The sequence below is a fragment of the Oncorhynchus clarkii genome, chromosome 27, assembly GCF_045791955.1.
Source record: "Oncorhynchus clarkii lewisi isolate Uvic-CL-2024 chromosome 27, UVic_Ocla_1.0, whole genome shotgun sequence".
NCBI lineage: Eukaryota > Metazoa > Chordata > Actinopteri > Salmoniformes > Salmonidae > Oncorhynchus > Oncorhynchus clarkii.
This window is the reverse complement of record NC_092173.1, coordinates 20,725,940-20,750,494: the sequence shown is the minus strand read 5'-3', so window position 1 is coordinate 20,750,494 and position 24,555 is coordinate 20,725,940. Positions and strand designations below refer to the sequence as shown.

General features: G+C 47.9%; 1 protein-coding gene across 1 annotated transcript in view; it reads left to right on the top strand.

Moving 5' to 3' along the window:
• The window catches only part of LOC139385887 (reticulon-4 receptor-like 1), a 231,057-nt gene extending 206,704 nt beyond the window's left edge, over window positions 1–24,353 (top strand). The window contains exons 2-3 of the mRNA XM_071131172.1: window positions 20,983–21,434; window positions 23,156–24,353. Of these exons, the coding sequence (XP_070987273.1) occupies window positions 20,983–21,434; window positions 23,156–24,145 (1,442 nt within the window). The 3' untranslated portion in view covers window positions 24,146–24,353. The remainder of the gene's footprint in view (window positions 1–20,982; window positions 21,435–23,155) is intronic.
• The last annotated feature ends 202 nt before the right edge of the window (window positions 24,354–24,555 follow it).

The window sequence follows — 24,555 nt, the reverse complement described above, 5'->3', positions numbered from 1 at the left end:
GGCAGAGGGATGGAGAGGAGAGAGGGAGGGGTGGAGAGGAGAGGGGGAGGGGAGGAGAGGGGGAGGGAGGGGTGGAGAGGAGAGGGGGCAGAGGGATGGGGAGGAGAGAGGGCAGAGGGATGGAGAGGAGAGGGGGAGGGATGGAGAGGAGAGAGGGAGGGATGGAGAGGAGAGGGGGAGGGATGGAGAGGAGAGGGGGTAGAGGGATGGAGAGGAGAGGGGGCAGAGTGATGGAGAGGAGAGAGGGAGGGAGGGATGGAGAGGAGAGGGGGAGGGAGGGATGGAGAGGAGAGGGGGAGGGAGGGATGGAGAGGAGAGGGGGTAGAGGGATGGAGACGAGAGGGGCAGAGGGATGGAGAGGAGAGGGGGAGGGAGGGATGGAGAGGAGAGGGGGAGGGATGGAGAGAGAGGGATGGAGAGGGGAGCGATGGATGGATGGAGAGGAGAGAGGGAGGGATGGAGAGGAGAGAGGGAGGGGTGGAGAGGAGAGGGGGCAGAGGGATGGAGAGGAGAGGGGGCAGAGGGCAGAAGGATGGAGAGGAGAGGGGGAGGGAGGGATGGAGAGGAGAGGAGAGGGGGAGGGAGGGATGGAGAGGAGAGGGGGAGGGAGGGATGGAGAGGAGAGGGGGCAGAGGGATGGAGAGGAGAGGGGGAGGGAGGGATGGAGAGGAGAGGGAGCAGGGGGATGGTTGGTGGTTGAAGAGCACAGAGGTATGAAGATAATAACCCCAATGGGGAGATATGCAAAGCGCTTTACGAGTCTAAGTCAGTCTTGTGTGAAAGAGTCCTGCATGACACACACAGAAAATGCAGGTCATTATCTTCAGCTCCTTCCCCTCAGTCTCTCTGCTCTCTGTGGGTGCTTTCACATTCCCCATTTCCACTCATTTTTCTCTCTCTGAAATTTTGCTCACACTTTCTAGTATAGACAAACCCGTCTCTCTCTCTCTCCGCCACTCTGTCCTTGGCTCTCCTTCTCGTTATCCGTCTTGAAGGAGACGAGCGACACGGGGGAATTTGACATCATCATCTTCCCTCATGAACAGAATAGCCTGGTCTTTCTTAACGAGGGCTCACCTATATCAGTGCATGGTTGGGGGCGGGTTCTCAGGGTGTCTCATGCCTTGGTGTCAGACAGTTCAAGGGACTAAGTAATTACAAGCAGTGACATGAATCCCTCACCATCACTGTGGAAAACATAACCACATATCCCCAGAGCGTCTGGACCGAGAAGGGCCACAGCATTTTCACCTTTTATTTAACTAGGCAAGTCAGTTAAGAACCCAAGCATTATAAGGAGACAGAGGATAGGGAGCACTCACAAATTAAGAGGAGATGCATGCTAAACAAGGCAACTAGGAGGAGAGATGGAGAACTGGAGGAGGAGGAGCCGAGTGGTTCTCCTCGCTGTCCAACCACCTTGAGAGGGCTCAGGTTTACGAAGGGAGAGGAGGGAGGCAAAATAGAAAACTTCAAATGGCAGTTAGCTGAAGCAAAGACACCCTTCTCAATGGTGCAATGATGAAACGTTCAGAAGCAGGTCTAAGGAAAAGATCGAGTGATTTGTCATGATCCTCAGATCCCTCTTTATGGATAAAAACTGTCTTGCTCTAAGTACTAAGAATAAGAAAATCATTATTGGATGAAGCGTTTTGAAGGCTTGATGATGGGGAGGACTTTGATGTGAGTGTAGTGATGTAGTGTTTCTCCCAGTGAATCCCATAAGCTGCTGTACTATCTCAAACGGCCAGACTGGGCCCTCTTTAATCACCACTAGGCAGGGACTGTGTTTTATCCAGAGAAGCCTCATGTGTTGCGGAACTGAAAAACAAAAACATAGTGAACAGCGAGGGGGAAGTGACACCTGAGGGGAGGGAGGGAGAGAAGGGAAGGGTTCTATTAATGAGAGAAAGAAAGAGGGAAAGAAAGACACGATCAACATTTTGAATGTTGACAATTCTCCCCAGAACAGGTTTGGAGTGAAGATGAGTGCTAAATATTTGTGTTAAAAACTGAACTGGCAGGAACGGCCGTCAGGGGGGTAGTCCCAGAAGAGCGTGTGTAGACACTCAATACCCACCCACAAAAGACAGGGGGGAGATGATGGGTTAAAATGGAGGCAGAGCAGAGAGAGGAGAGAGAGAGAAGAACAGACACTGAAGGACATACAATCTAATGTGCTGAGGAGAACAGCCACTGAAGGACATACACTCTAATGTGCTGAGGAGAACAGCCACGGAAGGAGAGACAATCTAATGTGCTGAGGAGAACAGACACTGAAGGACATACACTCTAATGTGCTGAGGAGAACAGACACTGAAGGAGAGACACTAATGTGCTGAGGAGAACAGACACTAAAGGACATACACTCTAATGTGCTGAGGAGAACAGCCACGGAAGGAGAGACAATCTAATGTGCTGAGGAGAACAGCCACTGAAGGACATACACTCTAATGTGCTGAGGAGAACAGACACTGAAGGAGAGACACTCTAATGTGCTGAGGAGAACAGACACTAAAGGACATACACTCTAATGTGCTGAGGAGAACAGCCACTGAAGGAGAGACACTCTAATGTGCTGAGGAGAACAGACACGGAAGGAGAGACACTCTAATGTGCTGAGGAGAACAGACACTGAAGGAGAGACACTCTAATGTGCTGAGGAGAACAGACACTGAAGGACATACACTCTAATGTGCAGAGGAGAAGAGACACTGAAGGAGAGACACTCTAATGTGCTGAGGAGAACAGCCACTGAATGAGAGACACTAATGTGCTGAGGAGAACAGCCACTGAATGAGAGACACTCTAATGTGCTGAGGAGAACAGACACTGAAGGAGAGACACTCTAATGTGCTGAGGAGAACAGACACTGAATGAGAGACACTCTAATGTGCTGAGGAGAACAGACACTGAAGGAGAGACACTCTAATGTGCTGAGGAGAACAGACACTGAATGAGAGACACTCTAATGTGCTGAGGAGAACAGACACTGAAGGAGAGACACTGATGTGCTGAGGAGAACAGCCACTGAAGGAGAGACACTCTAATGTGCTGAGGAGAACAGCCACTGAAGGAGAGACACTCTAATATGCTGAGGAGAACAGACACGGAAGGAGAGACACTCTAATGTGCTGAGGAGAACAGACACTGAAGGACATACACTCTAATGTGCAGAGGAGAACAGACACTGAATGAGAGACCCTCTAATGTGCTGAGGAGAACAGACACTGAAGGAGAGACACTCTAATGTGCTGAGGAGAACAGACACTGAAGGAGAGACACTCTAATGTGCTGAGGAGAACAGACACTGAAGGAGAGACACTCTAATGTGCTGAGGAGAACAGACACTGAAGGACATACACTCTAATGTGCAGAGGAGAAGAGACACTGAAGGAGAGACACTCTAATGTGCTGAGGAGAACAGCCACTGAATGAGAGACACTAATGTGCTGAGGAGAACAGCCACTAAATGAGAGACACTCTAATGTGCTGAGGAGAACAGACACTGAAGGAGAGACACTCTAATGTGCTGAGGAGAACAGACACTGAATGAGAGACACTCTAATGTGCTGAGGAGAACAGACACTGAAGGAGAGACACTCTAATGTGCTGAGGAGAACAGACACTGAATGAGAGACACTCTAATGTGCTGAGGAGAACAGACACTGAAGGAGAGACACTGATGTGCTGAGGAGAACAGCCACTGAAGGAGAGACACTCTAATGTGCTGAGGAGAACAGCCACTGAAGGAGAGACACTCTAATATGCTGAGGAGAACAGACACGGAAGGAGAGACACTCTAATGTGCTGAGGAGAACAGACACTGAAGGACATACACTCTAATGTGCAGAGGAGAACAGACACTGAATGAGAGACCCTCTAATGTGCTGAGGAGAACAGACACTGAAGGAGAGACACTCTAATGTGCTGAGGAGAACAGACACTGAAGGAGAGACACTCTAATGTGCTGAGGAGAACAGACACTGAAGGAGAGACACTCTAATGTGCTGAGGAGAACAGACACTGAAGGACATACACTCTAATGTGCAGAGGAGAACAGACACTGAAGGAGAGACACTCTAATGTGCTGAGGAGAACAGCCACTGAATGAGAGACACTAATGTGCTGAGGAGAACAGCCACTGAATGAGAGACACTCTAATGTGCTGAGGAGAACAGACACTGAAGGAGAGACACTCTAATGTGCTGAGGAGAACAGACACTGAATGAGAGACACTCTAATGTGCAGAGGAGAACAGACACTGAAGGAGAGACACTCTAATGTGCTGAGGAGAACAGACACTGAAGGAGAGACACTCTAATGTGCTGAGGAGAACAGACACTGAATGAGAGACACTCTAATGTGCTGAGGAGAACAGACACTGAAGGAGAGACACTCTAATGTGCTGAGGAGAACAGACACTGAATGAGAGACACTCTAATGTGCTGAGGAGAACAGAGACTGAAGGAGAGACACTGATGTGCTGAGGAGAACAGCCACTGAAGGAGAGACACTCTAATGTGCTGAGGAGAACAGCCACTGAAGGAGAGACCCTCTAATGTGCTGAGGAGAACAGGGAGAATGAGAAGATCATCACTCGTCATTTGAGAGTCAAAGCAATATGAGACCCAAGTCCGATTGAACGAAAACAAAGCAGGCAAGCAAAAAAAAGTGAAAATCAATAGGAAGATGGAAGATGCATACAGAGAAAAGGATTGATGGGGTGTGGAGTAGAGGTACAATGGTGCGTGGCATAGGAAAGTGGTTGAGTTATTTTCTCCCATTCCAGCAGAAGTGGAGTAGTGCAGTGAGAGTGTGTGTGTGTGCATGTGTGTGTGTTTGTGTGTGTTGAGAGAGTGTCAGCACAGCGGCCTTGGTGGTGATAAGCCGTGTTGAGGCCCTGTACAATTAATTCATTGACATTACAACAGGATCAATGGTGAAGCTCTCAGGGTCTGAAAAAGTGCAGCTAATGAAAAGATTACTCTCTTAAGACCTCTCTCCCCTCCCTACCCCTCTCTCTCTCCCTGTCCCCCCATCTCTACACCTCTCTCTCTCCCTACCCCTCTCTCTCCCCTCCCTACCCCTCTCTCTCTCCCTGTCTCCCCCTCTCTCTCCCCTCCCTACCCCTCTCTCTCTCCCTGTCTCCCCCTCTCTCTCCCCTCCCTACCCCTCTCTCTCTCCCTGTCTCCCCATCTCTCTCCCCTCCATACCCCCTCCTTCTACATTCTCTCCCTCTCTCTCCCCTCCCTACCCCTCTCTCTCTCCCTGTCTCCCCCCTCTCTCCCTACCCCTCTCTCTCTCCCTGTCTACCCCTCTCTCTCCCTACCCCTCTCTCTCTCCCTGTCTACCCCTCTCTCACCCCTCTCTCCCAGTCTCCCCCTCTCTCTCTCCTCCCTACCCCTCTCTCTCTCCCCGTCTCCCCCTCTCTCTCTCCCCTCCTACCCCTCTCTCTCACCCCTCTCTCCCTGTCTCCCCCTCTACCTACTCCTTCTACATTCTCTCCCTCTCTCTCCCCTCCCTACCCCTCTCTCTCCCTGTCTCCCCCTCTCTCTCTCCTCCCTACCCCTCTCTCTCTCCCTGTCTCCCCCTCTCTCTCTCCTCCCTACCCCTCTCTCTCTCCCTGTCTCCCCCTCTCTCTCTCCCCTCCCTACCCCTCTCTCTCTCCCTGTCTCCCCCTCCCTACCCCCTCCTTCTACCCTCTCTCCCTCATGTCTTCTCTTCACTGTACTCCGTATCCTCCCATATTCACACAGACGTTTGCCAGCACACCAGCACAAATCTAGCTATGTATGTACATTATTTACCGTACAGACAGACTACTCACTATGATATTTGTTGCAGGTAACTGCATTAGTGTATGCAAACAACTATATTCATGTCTATGCATAAAACTATTTTATTTTTGCCAAGGGGATTTAGTGGAGAAGGCTCTCTCCAAGCTCAAATGAATTGGTATTGGTCACATACACGTGTTTAGCAGATGTTATTGCGGGTGTAGCAAAATGCTTGTGTTTCTAGCTCCAACAGTGCAGTAGTATCTATCAATTAATAGCTAACAATGTCACAACAATACAGTATATTGACCATATATTACCTTAGTTATGTGCGCTCTGATTGTTGGGGCGGGAGTGTACGTCTGTGCAGATGTGTGTGTGTGTTTGGGGAGATAAGAGTGTCTGCTAAATGACAACCATGTGTGTGTGTTTTATGTATGTGTGCATGTTGTTCTGGTAGGTCTTATAGCTGCAGGGACACCTCCCTCTAGGTTCTATGTCAGCTCAGATCACTCCCCAACCAGTAATGGCTCTGCCCCTCTTATTCAACACACTCTCTTCTCCTAATGAGGAACAATGGACTGATGTTTACCCCTCAGATTTCTGCTAGCTCCTTTAGAGAGTTCTGTTAAATCTGTGTGTGTGGGGGTTGTGCAGTATACACTGTGTGTGTGTGGGTGTGTGTGCGTGTGTGTGCGCATACGATTGTGTGTGTCTTTAAAAACATTTAATGCGCAGAGAACCAAACTCACCTGCACTGAATAATTGATCTGTAAAATCTAGGGCACATAAATGGTTTAAATGCAAGGCAGCTGCTGTAAGCATGCATCTATTAAAGCAGCAAGCAGCCAGGTTCTTTATTAAGGGAAGGGAATCATGTGTGGCAAGGATGACATGGGTAGGCTGGGATGACATGGGTAGGTAGGGATGACATGGGTAGGTAGGGATGACATGGGTAGGCAGGGATGACATGGGTAGGCTGGGATGACATGGGTAGGTAGGGATGACATGGGTAGGTAGGGATGACATGACTAGGTAGGGATGACATGGCTAGGTAGGGATGACATGGGTAGGTAGGAATGACATGGGTAGGTGAGGATGGCATGGGTAGGTAGGGATGACATGGGTAGGTAGGGATGACATGGCTAGGTAGGGATGACATGGGTAGGTAGGGATGACATGGCTAGGTAGGGATGACATGGGTAGGTAGGGATGACATGGCTAGGTAGGGATGACATGACTAGGTAGGGATGACATGGCTAGGTAGGGATGACATGGCTAGGTAGGGATGACATGGGTAGGTGAGGGTGGCATGGGTAGGTAGGGATGACATGGGTAGGTAGGGATGACATGGCTAGGTAGGGATGACATGGGTAGGTAGGGATGACATGGCTAGGTGAGGATGACATGGCTAGGTAGGGGTGACATGGCTAGGTAGGGATGACATGACTAGGTAGGGATGACATGGCTAGGTAGGGATGACATGGGTAGGTAGGGATGACATGGCTAGGTAGGGATGACATGAGTAGGTAGGGATGACATGGGTAGGTGAGGATGGCATGGGTAGGTAGGGATGACATGGGTAGGTAGGGATGGCATGGCTAGGTAGGGATGACATGGGTAGGTAGGGATGACATGGCTAGGTAGGGATGACATGGGTAGGTAGGGATGACATGGGTAGGTAGGGATGACATGGCTAGGTAGGGATGACATGACTAGGTAGGGATGACATGGCTAGGTAGGGATGACATGGGTAGGTAGGGATGACATGGGTAGGTGAGGATGGCATGGGTAGGTAGGGATGACATGGCTAGGTAGGGATGACATGGGTAGGTAGGGATGACTTGGCTAGGTACGGATGACATGGGTAGGTAGGGATGACATGGGTAGGTGAGGATGGCATGGGTAGGTAGGGATGACATGGGTAGGTAGGGATGACATGGCTAGGTAGGGATGACATGGGTAGGTAGGGATGACATGGCTAGGTAGGGATGCCATGGGTAGGTAGGGATGACATGGGTAGGTAGGGATGACATGGCTAGGTAGGGATGACATGACTAGGTAGGGATGACATGGCTAGGTAGGGATGACATGGGTAGGTAGGGATGACATGGGTAGGTGAGGATGGCATGGGTAGGTAGGGATGACATGGGTAGGTAGGGATGACATGGCTAGGTAGGGATGACATGGCTAGGTGAGGATGACATGGCTAGGTAGGGATGACATGGATAGGTAGGGATGACATGGCTAGGTAGGGATGACATGGGTAGGTGAGGATGGCATGGGTAGGTAGGGATGACATGGGTAGGTAGGGATGACATGGGTAGGTAGGGATGACATGGGTAGGTGAGGATGGCATGGGTAGGTAGGGATGACATGGGTAGGTAGGAATGACATGGGTAGGTAGGGATGGCATGGGTAGGTAGGGATGACATGGGTAGGTATGGATGACATGGGTAGGTAGGGATGACATGGGTAGGTAGGGATGACATGGCTAGGTAGGGATGACATGGGTAGGTAGGGATGACATGGGTAGGTAGGGATGACATGGGTAGGTAGGGATGACATGGGTAGGTAGGGATGACATGGGTAGGAGGGACTGAAGCGAGCTGGAAAATGATCTCTTTCAGCTCAAGGATGTGTGGCTTGAGTCCCTTGGCCTGATTGGTGGTGAGAAACGCACACATCATGTTCAAAATCATTAATCTAAAAAGCTTTTACTGACCGTTCATTCAGATAGAGGAGAGACCAGGATGTCCAGTGTTAGTCAAGGACGTTCATTCAGATAGAGGAGAGACCAGGATGTCCAGTGTTAGTCAAGGACGTTCATTCAGATAGAGGAGAGACCAGGATGTCCAGTGTTAGTCAAGGACGTTCATTCAGATAGAGGAGAGACCAGGATGTCCAGTGTTAGTCAAGGACGTTCATTCAGATAGAGGAGAGACCAGGATGTCCAGTGTTAGTCAAGGACGTTCATTCAGATAGAGGAGAGACCAGGATGTCCAGTGTTAGTCAAGGATGTTCATTCAGATAGAGGAGAGACCAGGATGTCCAGTGTTAGTCAAGGACGTTCATTCAGATAGAGGAGAGACCAGGATGTCCAGTGTTAGTCAAGGACGTTCATTCAGATAGAGGAGAGACCAGGATGTCCAGTGTTAGTCAAGGACGTTCATTCAGATAGGGGAGAGACCAGGATGTCCAGTGTTAGTCAAGGACGTTCATTCAGATAGAGGAGAGACCAGGATGTCCAGTGTTAGTCAAGGACGTTCATTCAGATAGAGGAGAGACCAGGATGTCCAGTGTTAATCAAGGACGTTCATTCAGATAGAGGAGAGACCAGGATGTCCAGTGTTAGTCAAGGACGTTCATTCAGATAGAGGAGAGACCAGGATGTCCAGTGTTAGTCAAAGACGTTCATTCAGATAGAGGAGAGACCAGGATGTCCAGTGTTAGTCAAGGACGTTCATTCAGATAGAGGAGAGACCAGGATGTCCAGTGTTAGTCAAGGACGTTCATTCAGATAGAGGAGAGACCAGGATGTCCAGTGTTAGTCAAGGACGTTCATTCAGATAGAGGAGAGACCAGGATGTCCAGTGTTAGTCAAGGACGTTCATTCAGATAGAGGAGAGACCAGGATGTCCAGTGTTAGTCAAGGACGTTCATTCAGATAGAGGAGAGACCAGGATGTCCAGTGTTAGTCAAGGACGTTCATTCAGATAGGGGAGAGACCAGGATGTCCAGTGTTAGTCAAGGACGTTCATTCAGATAGAGGAGAGACCAGGATGTCCAGTGTTAGTCAAGGACGTTCATTCAGATAGAGGAGAGACCAGGATGTCCAGTGTTAGTCAAGGACGTTCATTCAGATAGAGGAGAGACCGGGATGTCCAGTGTTAGTCAAGGACGTTAATTCAGATAGAGGAGAGACCAGGATGTCCAGTGTTAGTCAAGGACGTTCATTCAGATAGAGGAGAGACCGGGATGTCCAGTGTTAGTCAAGGACGTTCATTCAGATAGAGGAGAGACCGGGATGTCCAGTGTTAGTCAAGGACGTTCATTCAGATAGAGGAGAGACTGGGATGTCCAGTGTTAGTCAAGGACGTTCATTCAGATAGAGGAGAGACCGGGATGTCCAGTGTTAGTCAAGGACGTTCATTCAGATAGAGGAGAGACCGGGATGTCCAGTGTTAGTCAAGGACGTTCATTCAGATAGAGGAGAGACCAGGATGTCCAGTGTTAGTCAAGGACGTTCATCTCCACACAACAAAAATAGATGGACTGGATTTAATTGACTAGAGAGACACAAGAGATTGGGATAATTAATAGGAAGCACCAGCCATAGAGAGATTTGGGCCAGGTTTTACAACGTTGCCATGTTAACGCCTTTATTCAAAACATTTAGGTGACGTAACGATATGAGAGCGCCTCCGACCATTCCCTATGAAATGACCCGCTGTAAAACAAGCTAAACAGAGCAGCGAATTTAACAGATGTTTTTATTGATTTGCATCTGTCTGTATTGTTGCATATTGTTACATATTACTACACTATTGGAGCTAGGAACACAAGCATTTCACTACACCTGCAATAACATCTGCTAAATATGTGCATTTCACCAATACAAAGTGATTTGATTGGGGATAATGTGTCTCCAAGTCTGTACTGTGTTGTGGTGTCAACAAACTGCATATCTGCTTTCACAGGACACCTTCATAGGTTTAGAAAACGATCAGAAATAAACAGCCCATCGCGGAAGCATCAAATATCACTTAGCAACGGAGAACTCCCAACTTTCTATGTGACTCTGGGAAACATATGATTTAGGTGTTGTGTGTAGGTGGAGGATGGTAGAACCTGTAGAAGTCACACCATGCTGGTTGGAAGTGATTGTGTAAAGGTTGCGTAATGGTTCACGGAACACTCGCTAACACAAATTGCTCTTTTTACCCCTCTGTAACCAAGTAACAACTCACTAACCAATCAGGGATCCAGGCTGGGCATTAATGTGTGTGGTATGTAACATATTCATGTTAGTGGAGACATTGTTTATTTATAGAGTAAATTGCTCACAGGCCAGTCACATTATGCTTTGTATTCAAGCTGACTGGTCTATGGGCCGGAAACAAGCTTAAAGCTACAGCGGGGAATGGTCAACAACCCTGTTTCCACATATTATAACCAGGGCCCAGTCTATTTCCTGGTCAGGTCACATGGTCAGAAAACAACTCCCAAGCCCTAGTTATAATGATGGTGCAAGTGCAGAGTCCTGAATCCATATCTGTCTGGGTCTGAAACCAGTCTGTGCTGCTGTTATTCAAGCGGTGGGCTGAATGACAGTGCAGACATGAGGAGCAATGAAATGGACTAGAGCAGTGTCTCCCAAACTCAGTCCTGGGGCACCCGGGGGGCACATTTAGGTTTTTCCCTAGCACTACACAGCTGATTAAAATAATGAACTCATCATCAAGCTTTGAATATTTGAATCAGCTGTGTAGTGCTAGGGAAAAAGCCAAAATGTGCCCCCCCCAGGACCGAGTTTGGGAAACGCTGAACTAGAGGAATGGAAAAGCCACCAGCAGGAGACCGTCTCCCTGGCCTGTTCCACCACCATAGAAAAATAATGAATAGAACATATTGGAACCTCCAATCTTGGCAATTTGTCTGGTGACCTATTTCTACATTCTACATTCATTATAGTAATTTAACAGACACTCTTATCCAGAGCAACTTACAGTAGTGGGTCTACACGTTTTCATATTTGTTGGTACTGGTCCTCCCTGGCGTTGCAAATGCCATGCTCTACCAACTGAGCCACACGAGACCCAACCATGTGACTCTCTACAGAGACCAAGCTACTGCTATGCCATCAACCCACTCCCAACACTGAAACACAATTATCAGTGTTCACAGTGCTCACTAGTGGAGGGACGCAATATGGGAATTAAATTACATATTCCCTGTATCACTTTGCAGGAAATGCATGAACTACATACAGTAGCAGTCAAACGTTTAGACACACCTACTCATTCTAACGTTTTTTCTTTATTTTTAATATTTTCTACCTTGTAGAATAATAGTGAAGACATCAAAACTATGAAATAACACATGGAATCATGTAGTAACCCCAGAAAAGTGTTAATCAAATCAAAATATATTTTAGATTCTTCAAAGTAGCCCCCCTTTGCCTTGATGACAGCTTTGCACACTCTTGGCATTCTCTCAACCACCTTCATGAGGTAGTCACCTGGAATGCATTTCAATTAACAGGTGTGCCTTGTTAAAAGTTAATTTGTGGAATTTCTTTCCATCTTAATGCGTTTGAGCCAATCAGTTGTGTTGTGACAAGGTATGGGTGGAATACAGAAGATAGCCCTATTTGGTAAAAGACCAAGTCCATATTATGGCAAGAACAGCTCAAATAAGCAAAGAGAAACGACAGTCAATCATTACTTTAAGACATGGAGGTCAGTCAATCTGAAACATTTCAATAACTTTGACCGTTTTGTCAAGTGCAGTCGCAGAAACCATCAAGAGCTATGATGAAACCGGCTCTCATGAGGACCGCCACTGGAATGGAAGACCCTGAGTTACCTCTGCTGCAGAGGATAAGCTCATTAGAGTTACCAGACTCAGTTTGCAGCCCAAATAAATGCTTCACAGAGTTCAAGTAAAAGACACATCTCAACATCAACTGTTCAGAGGAGACTGTGTGAATCAGGCCTTCATGGTCAAATTGCTGCAAAGAAACCACTACTAAAGGACACCAATAAGAAGAAGAGACTTGCTTGGGCCAAGAAACACGAGTAACGGACATTAGACCGGTGGAAATCTGTCCTTTGGTCTGAGGAGTCAAAACTTTAGATTTTTGATCCCAACCGCTGTGTCTTTGTGAGATGCAGAGTAGCTGAACGGATGATCTCCATGTGTGGTTCCCACCGTGAACTATGGAGGAGGAGGTGTGATGGTGCTTTGCTGGTGACACTGTGATTTATTTAGAAATCAAGGCACACTTAACCAGCATGGCTACCACAGCATTCTGCAGCGATACGCCATCCCATCTGGTTTGAGCTTAGTGGGACTGTCATTTGTTTTTCAACAGGACAATGACCCAACACACCTCCAGGATATGTAAGGGCTATTTGACCAAGAAGGAGAGTGATTGAGTGCTTCATCAGATGACCTGACCTCCACAATCACCTGACCTCAACCCAATTGATATGGTTTGGGGTGGGAGTGACGGAAAAGCATCCAACAAGTGCTCAGCATATGTGGGAACTCCTTCAAGACTGTTGGAAAAACATTCCTCATGAAGCTGGTTGAGAGAATGCCAAGAGTGTGCAAAGCTTTCATCAAGGGTGGCTACTTTGTGTAATGAACATGAGGGGAGACAGAGAGCTGGTTTCAAGCGCAGCAGGTGTTTATTTGTAAAGGACCACAGGAGGAGGCCGGTAGCTGGGTCCAGGGGCAGGCAGAAGGTCATACACAGGAGGAGGCCGGTAGCTGGGTCCAGGGGCAGGCAGAAGGTCATACACAGGAGGAGGCCGGTAGCTGGGTCCAGGGGCAGGCAGAAGGTCATACACAGGAGGAGGCCGGTAGCTGGGTCCAGGGGCAGGCAGAAGGTCATACACAGGAGGAGGCCGGTTGCTGGGTCCAGGGGCAGGCAGAAGGTCATACACAGGAGGAGGCCGGTAGCTGGGTCCAGGGGCAGGCAGAAGGTCATACACAGGAGGAGGCCGGTAGCTGGGTCCAGGGGCAGGCAGAAGGTCATACACAGGAGGAGGCCGGTAGCTGGGTCCAGGGGCAGGCAGAAGGTCATACACAGGAGGAGGCCGGTAGCTGGGTCCAGGGGCAGGCAGAAGGTCATACACAGGAGGAGGCCGGTAGCTGGGTCCAGGGGCAGGCAGAAGGTCATACACAGGAGGAGGCCGGTAGCTGGGTCCAGGGGCAGGCAGAAGGTCATACACAGGGGGTCCTAAAGGGCAACAGTACAGGCAGGGAAACGGCTAGTAACGTTGTCTAGGAGATCAGGCAATAGGTAGATAACAGGAAATCCGACAGTCTAAAGTACAGGCAGGGAATAGGCAAAAGGCATCGTTAGTGAGGCAGGCTAAAACTATCATAGACTGGAGGAGTAACTCACCGGAAAACCAGAGCGTGTGTCACAAAATTAACAATACCTCACAGTGATGGGGTGCAAAGAACTGAACTGAATAGTGTGTGATAATGACATACAGGTGTGTGAGCAGGTGATCAGAATTCAGGTGATTGGGATCTGGAGAGTGATATGCTTTCAGGGGATCTATGTGTTTGAGAGTGTGAGTTGGAAGCAGACGTTATACTTTGAAGAATCTAAAATATGATATATATTTTGATTTGTTTAACACTTTTTTAGTTACTACATGATTCCACATGTGTTATTTTATAGTTTTGATGTCTTCACTATTATTCTACTATGTAGACAATAGTGCCAAACGTTTGACTGGTACTGTATATCTACACGGTAGATGATTTATATGGGTTGGGCCAAGCCATTAGTTTAGATTGGCCGGTTGCAGTGCGATACCGCCACAGGGAACGCAATTTGTTTAAATCATTTACCTTCATACTGTCATGATAAATGAATGTAGTTGGTAGCTGATCGTCTTGCTTCATCCTTAGAGCATTGGGCAAGTTGAATTTTGCAACTGCCCTCTCACACACTACATTACCCGGTAGGCAGTGTGAAGCTAGGTGTGGAGCTAAAACCTATACCACGGACAATGGGGCTGTGAATATAATATGAAAATAGAATTAGCATCTACAAGACATCCATTCTTGTGTTAATTAAATTTCAAGTATGAACAGCTGTGGTTGGCTCAGAATGCTCGCCTGTTTCTGCCTCACTGCACCTTTAAATTCCGTCTTAATAACGGCCTTTGCTTTATTCATCTACACCGTCTCACACAAATCCTCCCCTTCATTCCCTACATGCTCCATATGGCGACTGGCTTGTTTATGTTTTTAGAGCCTCTGCTTCCTCAACTTGAAAAATGCTGCCATCAATTTTGTCGTCATCTCTCCCTTCTCTCTCTCTCTTTCGCTCCCTCATGTTTTCTCTCTCTCTCTTTGTTTGTGCATCGAGACGCAGAGCTCTCATTGTGATCTTCATCAGGCCAGTCGCCGGTACCTCCAGTTCAGCTAAGGAGACCTCTCTCTGTCGTAGCTGTCTACCTGTGTGGCTGTCTACGATACATCCCTCTATCATCCTTCCCTCCCTGCCTCTCTCTCTCTCTCTCTCTCCATCTCCCGTTCCCTTTCTCTTTTTCTTTCCATTCCTCTCTGACGCTCCTTGCTCCAGATAGTGACTCTAAAAGGACATTTTATTGGCACAGCAGCCTCATAGTTTCACCAATGTGCTCCAGTATCAAACAGTTGTCATATAAAAAGCACTTAACAGACACAAACATCAATAATGAACCATTCATGCTCATCCGTGTAGCGCTGACGGTTCTTGGCAGAGAGCAGTGTGTCTGTCTGTCCTCTGGGCTGTCTGTCCTCCGGCCTGTCTGTCCTCTGTGCCTGTCTGTCCTCCGGCCTGTCTGTCCTTCGGGCCTGTCTGTCCTCCGGGCTGTCTGTCCTCCGGGCTGTCTGTCCCCCGGGCCTGTCTGTCCTCCGGGCTGTCTGTCCTCCAGGCCTGTCTGTCCTCCGGGCTGTCTGTCCTCCAGGGCTGTCTGTCCTCCGGGCTGTCTGTCCTCCGGGTTGGACCTCCAAAACTTCTTCTCTCCTCAATGCCATGGGGGACATCCCAAATGGTACCCTTTTCACTACATAGCGGACTACTTTTGAGCAGAGCCCTATGGGTGCACTACATAAGGAATAGGGTGCCATTTGGGATGCATTCATGATAGTACTGTGGCTCTCCCTCGATAGGTGCATGATGAGAGGAGAGATGAGTGGGAGCGAGGCCAGTTCTCTGTAGTAGCGCCCGCCACGGTGGACAGTAATTGAAAACTCTGGGCATCCTTATGGGATCCTGTGCGTTCTGATCACTGGGACCTAATTGACGCCAGTGTGCTTGCATGTGATGAGAGCACTGATCGTGGCCCATACACTGGACGACATCATACCACGCCAATCAATCAGTTCCTTTACCATGCACTCCCAATCTGATCCTTAAGACATGAGAGAGGGAGGACACTAAGAGGTTCTCTTCAGTGAATGTCAATTCACTGAAGCCTCCCATTCCTTCTTATCCACTATCTAGTCCAATCACTTTAACATCATGAATGTGCTGACTTCCAAGTATTACATTTATCTATCCTCAAGCTTAAGATGCTGGGTGAAAATAACAGCAATTATTGAAACGACCACTAGGACAAACCTACACAAGGTCTTATCAAAGCAGAACATCACGGAGCTCCACAGGGTGCTAATTATATACAGAGACTTTCTTTCCCTCCATGTTTTTCAGCTGACGCTCTACAGCTAAGAATGAGCCTGTTCAATCAATAGCTTAGTTTATTGCTTTGCCATTATTAGTGGTCCAACACGCTGTGTATCTATGACCATGACTGTAAACACCTTTAGGGAGGAAATCAGGCTAAGGCGTTATTTATGGTCAGGCAATAGAAGGGGACGCTTATCAAGGGTCCTTGGAGAGAAACAGGAAATTGAGTTTGTCCTGTGTAATGGTGGGTAGAGAGACAGGCATACCGATCCCTTCCTATTAGCAGAGATTTGTTATTCATGAGGGCAAATTTAGTGTGAACTATGTTTCATTGATATTCTACATAGTCACTTCTCACTGTCTAGGGACCAGAACCATTTTATTTTCTTCATTTATTTATCTATTTCCCCTTCGTTGACGGCTAGGAATAAAGGGACCGGGTTACCGCTGGGTCACAGGGTCAACCGTCAGGACCAATAGCGGGCTGTTAAATCATTCTCCCCTGTAACGAGCTATTAACAGCATCTGTCATCAGCAACCAGGGAGAGAGACGGGCCTGGGTGGGTTGGTAGGGAGGGTAGGGTAGGAAGAGACACCGGTCCTAGTAGGGTGGGGAGATAGAGAGAGAGACAAGCTCTAGGAGGGTGGGGAGAGAGACAGGCCCTGGGAGGGTGGGGAGAGAGAGACGCCCTGGGAGGGTGTGGAGATAGATGGGCCCTGGGAAGGTGGGGAGAGAGATGAGCCCTGGGAGGGTGTGGAGAGAGATGGGCCCTGGGAGGGTGGGGAGAGAGACGGGCCCTGGGAGGGTGGGGAGAGAGACGGGCCCTGGGAGGTTGGGGAGGATAGGTGAGGGTTGGTGGGGGGTAGAGGGAGGGAGTGACGAGAGTCGTCACCAGAAATAGCTGTGGTGCTACATTCCCAGAAACACATTATCTCTCTTTCAGAACCTCTTTTATTCTGCTGCGTTCCAATAGGCATTATTGGCATATCTACACTTGTGTGTCCACAGGTATTTATATAATACAACTTAGGCTGAATGGCTCATTGTGTGAGCAAACAATGCCATTATCGTAATGACACACATTCATTCCCTGCATTTTTATTTGATGACGGCTGTACTGCACCGTCTTATTTAACTCTTCTCTGTTTAAATCAATCTGTCTGTCAATAGCTCTCCTAACAACTGTCAACTCTGACTATATCCACATGATCTGTCTAAGTCATTCCTTCCCTGTGTCTGCATGTTGTGTGTGACTGCATGCATGTGCGTGTGTATACGTGTGTCTGCCTGTTGTGTGTGACTGCATGCATGTGCGTGTGTATACGTGTGTCTGCCTGTTGTGTGTGACTTCATGCATGTGCGTGTGTATACATGTGTCTGCATGTTGTGTATCCACAATGGCTCAGGGGGTGATAAGATTGGTTAAGTGGCAGGTGCGAAGCGCCAGGTCTCTAGTGGCAATAGTCTAGCTGGTGCCAGCTGCGGAGGAGACAGCCGTCGCGCCATGCCACTGTGCCACAGCATGCCGCCATGCCCTGAGTGGAGCTGAAAGTAGATCGAGGGTGGAGCTCACACATTCCCTCCCTTCTCTCACACCAGAGACAAAGACACAGACAAGCTTAGTGGTTATTTTAAGCAGCTCCATGGCATCTACATCAACAGCTCCCGTGTCTCTCTGCTACAGGAGAGGAGGGATGCTAAACAGGAACAGATCCTGGTCCAAGGGGAGGTTGTGAACGGAGAGGACAGGAGATATAATGTTAAGACCGTCTACTGCACTGTTCCTTTCTCTCTATCTGAGGCGCTGATAAGGAATTGATAAGATGGTAGAAGCAGTCATTTAAGGGAACATATTCATCTGAGTAAAGAATCAATTACTGGCTTCTGACATGCTGGGGAAGACAGAGGAGATACGGGAGGGGGGAATCTTTATGTAGGAAACTTGATTAGCATCTGGGCCACTGATTCAAATTGTTTCCCTATCTAAGTAGGATCTCCCCCTCTCTCTCCCGTCCCCCTCTCATGCTTTCTCTCGCTCCAGTGTCATGGCTGATGCTGATACTTAGTTCTATGACATGCGTGAAGCAAAATGGAAATAAAGATAGCACAAGGCCTGGGAAAGTATAATATAATCACAGGCCTTATTGTGACGGCAGCTCTGAGAGGTGAAAGGAAGAGGCATTGAATGGATAATGAAATAGATAAGGAAACCATTCTACCTGAGCCATTCAATGATTCATAGCTTGAACATGGTTTTTCTTAAATAAATGGCATCCAAAAAGCAGTATAGTCCACACAAAGTGGAGCAGGGTGAAACTGTGACATAAACAGTGCTGCTTGTGTTAGGAGATCAATGCCAATAATGTATATGTACATGAAAATGCATCAGTATACATTATAATGGAAAAAGGCCAAAGTACAGTATACATTGGTAAATAGAAAAGATGTCAAAATGATGAATGTAAAGCTGTTTTTTAAATAGGCTGCATTGTGATACATTGAAATATTCCTCAAACAGGGTGATGCATTTACTCTCTCTGAGTCTGTGTATTTGTTTGATATATCCTTATTTATTTCCCAGGAGCAATGCAGCATGTCTCCTCTCATTCAGTCAAAGAGCAAGTGTCATGCTCAATACATCTCCATGTAAATATTATAGCGAAAAAGGAAATTGGGGAGTGAGAGAGAGAAATAGAAAAAGAGTGGCATGTAAAGTGGAAGTCAAAGACCACTATCTGATTGGGAAGTTTCCTCTCACAACAATGTAAGTTGTTTTTTCTGTACTTGTGACTGAAATATCAAGTTCCATTTTGTAATCATCTTGTTTTCCTCCTAGACATTTCTCTTGGCTTTGTGAAAGGTACAAGTATAATGCTTTACTGGTAGGCCAACAGTATGAGTGAGGGGATTCGTGCCCCAATGCAGTGAACCATCAAATGTGTCCTGACTCTGATGCCACTCTGCTGCAAGGGCAGAGAGGGCAGTGGCTGTGCCGTGTCCTCTGACCAAAATGCATAGTCCCCTCCGGCACTATGGCACCAAATCCACCTGTACACAACACATGACTATCAAGGGCTCTTCCAAATCTGTGACCCCCTTTCTTACAATACACTGTGTTCCACAAAGGATGACAGTGACGAGCGGTGTACTCTGATACTGTAAAACCGTTTTACACACAGTTCTTTAGCCTATTTATTGTTCCCCAATGTTCAACCTTGAGAGGACCTGTATTCGGGAGCATGTCTGCATGGTGGATTGAGAAGATGCACAGTTAGTCAGTTGACAAACAGGATTACAGGGCCCGCTCTGGGGAGCGGAGAGGTTTCTGCCCCTGTTCAAGTAGGATGATGCACGGCACACCGCTCCTCTCTTCTACTCCAGACACACTGACAATTACCACTGAAGGTCAGTGAAGTCAGGAGCTGAATGTCACAGTTTAGACACAGTTTGGGGAGGAGGAGGAATATTCAGATAAATATGCTTGTCTATGCTGTCTCCTGTCCTGAAAAATAGTAATTCCCTGCTCCTGAATTCCAGTGTAGCAGCCCTGGGATGAGGTAGCAGCGAGTTAAAAGGCAACAGAAACGTATCGATTAGAGGGAGTGAATCAGAGTGCCATGGTGCCTTGAATAATAAATTGAAGGGGACACAGCCACCGCTTGTCAAATGGGGATTCTCATTACGAGGGGATAGACTCCTGCTTTTCTCCCGTTGGTTGATTCCCCCTGTAGATAAGCTTATGGATAAGTCACACCATGGGGCTATGGAAGCGTGTCACCAAACATCAGCAAGTCTGACTGTCTCTGAGAAACTTAACATAAGTTTAAGTGAGCATTCCGCAGCCCATTTATCCCTCACCCCACCTTTTGACAGGCATTTTCTAATCCTTGCAGTAAAGGACTGGTTAATGAGAGGGTATTTATAGCACCAACACACACTCTCTCTCTCTCTGATTATGGTTGTGAGCATAGTAGAGTTGTAGTAAGCTGATGGACAGAGATGAACTGCTTCATCATAATACTATCTCACAGAGATGATTGGAAAACTGAGAACAGTGAAATGTAGTGTGTGCAGGAGGCAGTACATGAACAAAAAGGACCCATACTGTAATATAGGTCCAATCAGACTTCTTGAGATACTAGATCCAGCGACAGACTGAAACTCATGTTATTGTTTGGGCTGATCTTGAACAGACTCTAAGAGCAACACAGGCCTCAGTCTGTTACCAACTTAGACACCAGATGATTTGGAGTTGTGGATACCAAGCCAAGAGCGTAATGTCCACACTTGTATTGAGTGGCTCAATAGAAGCAGAACTCCTCAAAGGCCCAATGCCACTCTGTGAAGCCAGAAAATCTATGATAGCAACAGGTCACATGAGTCATCTATCAGGCCAGAATCCATTTTTCTCTTTTATATAGATATATCTGACAGTCTCTCTCTGGTCTGGCCTCCCTACATCATCCCTCATACTGTTTACTCCTGACATGGCTTTCTCCAGATCTCCTTTATCATCCTACCCCCTTGCCCATCCCTTCTTCCTAGTCAATATCTCACTCTTTTATCACTTTGATTCCACTTACAGTATTTCTCCTCTCCCCCCAACTCATCTTTCTCGACTTCCTCGAAAATAATATTCCAAAAATCATTCTTCTTTCCTTTCATGTCCCGAAATAGACATCAAAGTCAGGCGGCAGATTTTCAATTCAGAATCAAATCCCCAGTCTAAATGTAGCTACCTCCTCTAATTCATTTCTTTCTCTCTGTCCTCTCTCCAGGCTGCGGGCTGGAGTTCCTGCTGGTTCTCTGTGGTCTGGAGCTTTCCTGGTCCTGCCCACACCACTGTATCTGCTACACTGCGCCCAGTACTGTCAGCTGCCAGGCACACAACTTTCTGTCCGTCCCCGAAGGCATTCCCCCGCACAGCGAGCGCATCTTCCTGCAGAACAACAAGATCCACCGGCTACTGCAGGGCCATTTCAGCCCCACCACGGTCACACTGTGGATCTACTCCAACAACATCACCTACATCGAGCCCTCCACATTCCACGGCTTCGCCCAGCTGGAGGAGCTGGACCTGGGGGACAACCGTCACCTGCGTTCCCTGGCTGCAGACACCTTCCATGGGCTGGGCCGGCTCCATGCTCTGCACCTGTACCGCTGTGGGCTCAGTGCGCTGCCCAGTAACATCTTCCAGGGGCTACGCAACCTGCAGTATCTCTACCTACAGGTACGTTGGCCACTGGGGCTCTATGACACTTTTAGTCAAACAAAACAATGCTGCATTTTACATTTGAAAATACAATATAGAGTTCCAGTCAAAAGTTTGGACACACCTACTGATTCAAGGGTTTTTCTTTATTTTTACTATTTTCTACATTGTAGAATAATAGTGAAGACATTACAACTATGAAATAACACATGGAATCATGTTGTAACCAAAAAAGTGTTGAACAGATTCTTCAAAGTAGCCACCCTTTGCCTTGATGACAGCTTTGCACACTCTTGGCATTCTCTCAACCAGCTTCATGAGGTAGTCACCTGGAATGCATTTCAATTAACAGGTGTGCCTTGTTAAAAGTTAATTTGTGGAATTTCTTTCCTTCTTAATGCATTTGTGCCAATCAGTTGTGTTGTGACAAGGCAGGGGTGGTATACAGAAGTTAGCCCGATTTGGTAAAATACCAAGTCCATATGATGGCTAAACAGCTCAAATAAGCAAAGAGAAACAACAGTCCATCATTACATTAAGACATGAAGGTCAGTCAATCCTGAAAATTTCAATAACTTTGTGCGCAAAAGAATTCAAGAACAAGTGCTCAAAAAACAGCAATATGACGAAACTGTCTCTCATGAGGACCCCCTCAGGAAAGGAAGACCCAGAGTTACCTCTGCTGCAGAGGATAAGTTCATTAGAGTTAACTGCCTCAGAAGTTGCAGCCCAAATGAATTCAAGTAACAGACACATCTCAACATCAACTGTTTAGAGGAGACTGCGTGAATCAGGTCTTCAAGAAACCACTACTAAAGGACGCCAATAATAAGAAGAGACTTGCTTTGACCAATAAACACGAGCAATGGACATTAGACCGGTGGAAATCTGTTCTTTGGTCGGATGAGTCCAAATTTGAGATTTTTGGTTCCAACCGCCGTGCCGTTGTGAGACGCAGAGTAGGTGAACGGATGATCTCCGCATGTGTGGTTCCCACAGGAGGAGGTGTGATGTGTGGGGGTGCTTTGATGGTGACACTGTCTGTGATTTATTTAGAATTCAAGGCACACTTAACCAGCATGGCTACCACAGCTTTCTGCAGCAATACACCATCCCATCTGGTTTGCACTTAGTGGGACTATGATTTGTTTTCCAACAGGACAATGACCCAAAACACACCTCCAGGCTGTGTAAGGGCTATTTGACCAAAGAAAGTGATTGAGTGCCGCATCAGATGACCTGGCCTCCACAATCACCCGACCTCAACCCAATTGAGATGGGATGAGTTGGACTGCAGAGTGAAGGAAAAGCAGTCAATAAGTGCTCAGCATATGTGGGAACTCCTTCAAGACTGTTGGAACGGATTCCAGATGAAGCTGTTTGAGAGAATGCCAAGAGTGTGCGAAGCTGTCATCAATGCAAAGGGGGTATATTTTGATTTGTTTAACACTTTTTTGGTTACTACATGATTCCACATGTGTTATTTCATAGTTTTGATGTCTTCACTACTGTTCTACAATGTAGAAAATAGTCAAAATAAATAAAAACCCTTGAATGAGTAGGTGAGTCCAAACTTTTGACTGGTACTGTATATACCCAGGGCTGTTAAGCTTTAGTTTCTCTGTCCTACTTTATAGTAGCCACATACCTTATAACCAAACAACATGTTGGTAGGTACAGTGTTACAGAGTACCGTAGGTGTATAACCTCTCCATTTTGCTGTGTTTGGCTGTTCTCAGGATAATCACCTGGAGTTCCTGCAGGATGACATCTTTGTGGACCTCCACAACCTGAGCCACCTGTTCTTGCATGGGAACCGTTTGTGGTCGCTGCACCAGAACACCTTCCGGGGGCTGGGGGCCCTGGACCGCCTGCTGCTGCACCACAACCAGCTGCAGTGGGTGGACCGCCTGGCCTTCCACGACCTGCGTCGCCTCACCACCCTCTACCTGTTCAACAACTCACTGACCGAGCTGTCTGGAGACTGCCTGGCACTGCTGCCTGCCCTGGAGTACCTGCGCCTCAACGACAACCCCTGGGAGTGTGACTGCAAGGCCCTGTCGCTGTGGGACTGGCTCAAACGCTTCAGAGGTTCTACTTCGTCCGTAGGCTGTCAGGCCCCGGCCGAGGTGGCTGGGAAGGACCTCAAGCAGCTCCGCAAGGAGGACTTCCCCAACTGCTCTGGCTCTGAGTCCCTGCACCAGAGCAAGACCTGGGCCGGGACTGATAAGGTGTCTCTGAAGAAGGAGCCACACCCGGTGCCACCTCCTCACTCCCACCCCCACCGTCCTCACCACAACGAGTCACCACACTATCCCTCGCCACCCTCGCCTCTACCCCATCCACCCCCGTCCATAAGCGGGGAGGGCACAGCATCAGAGGGACAACCTGGGGTGGAGCCCCCTCAGAGGCCAGGCCGCGCTCGGAACTGCACCCGCCAGCGCGTCAGGGGAGGCAAGGGGAAAGGGCAGAATGAGGTGCATACCTTAAAGGAGATAGCCGATAAGGAGTATTCCTCACCCGATTTTGAAGGGGGCAAATATGACCACACGTCCCCGGATGGCACGGTCACGCGGAGGAAGCATAAGTGCCCTCCCCGGACCACTGTTCGCCCCCCTAGTGGGGTGCAACAAGCCACCAATAGGGCCACGTTCTCCCAGCCCTTAATACATCTCAATGCCATAATGGGAGCTTTGTTGCCCATGACCATTGCCCATATTCTCCGCTGACCTAGAGGGAGGGATAGATACTGGCTAAATGACAACATTGCAGTCCTTAGACCTGCTCTAGCTCCTGCACAACAAGGTCTGTGTGTGTGTGTACTTTGTGTGTGTGGTTGTGTGTGTAAAACATTGTGTAGGGAGCTGTTTAGACTCTGAAATAGACTTTCAAACATCAACATCAAATGTGGGACGGGGATGTGTGAGGGACGGGGATGTGTGAGGGACGGGGATGTGTGAGGGACGGGGATGTGTGAGGGACGGGGAGTGAGGAAATATGAAAGGAAACACAGAACACGCTTGCCCTGCCACTGTTGCCATTATGTTCTCATTTCCTGTTGTCATTTCCTGTTGTCATTTCCGACTCTGCTGAAGCACAGATAACGAAACTTTTTTGGGGAAAAAAGAGATGGTGAAAT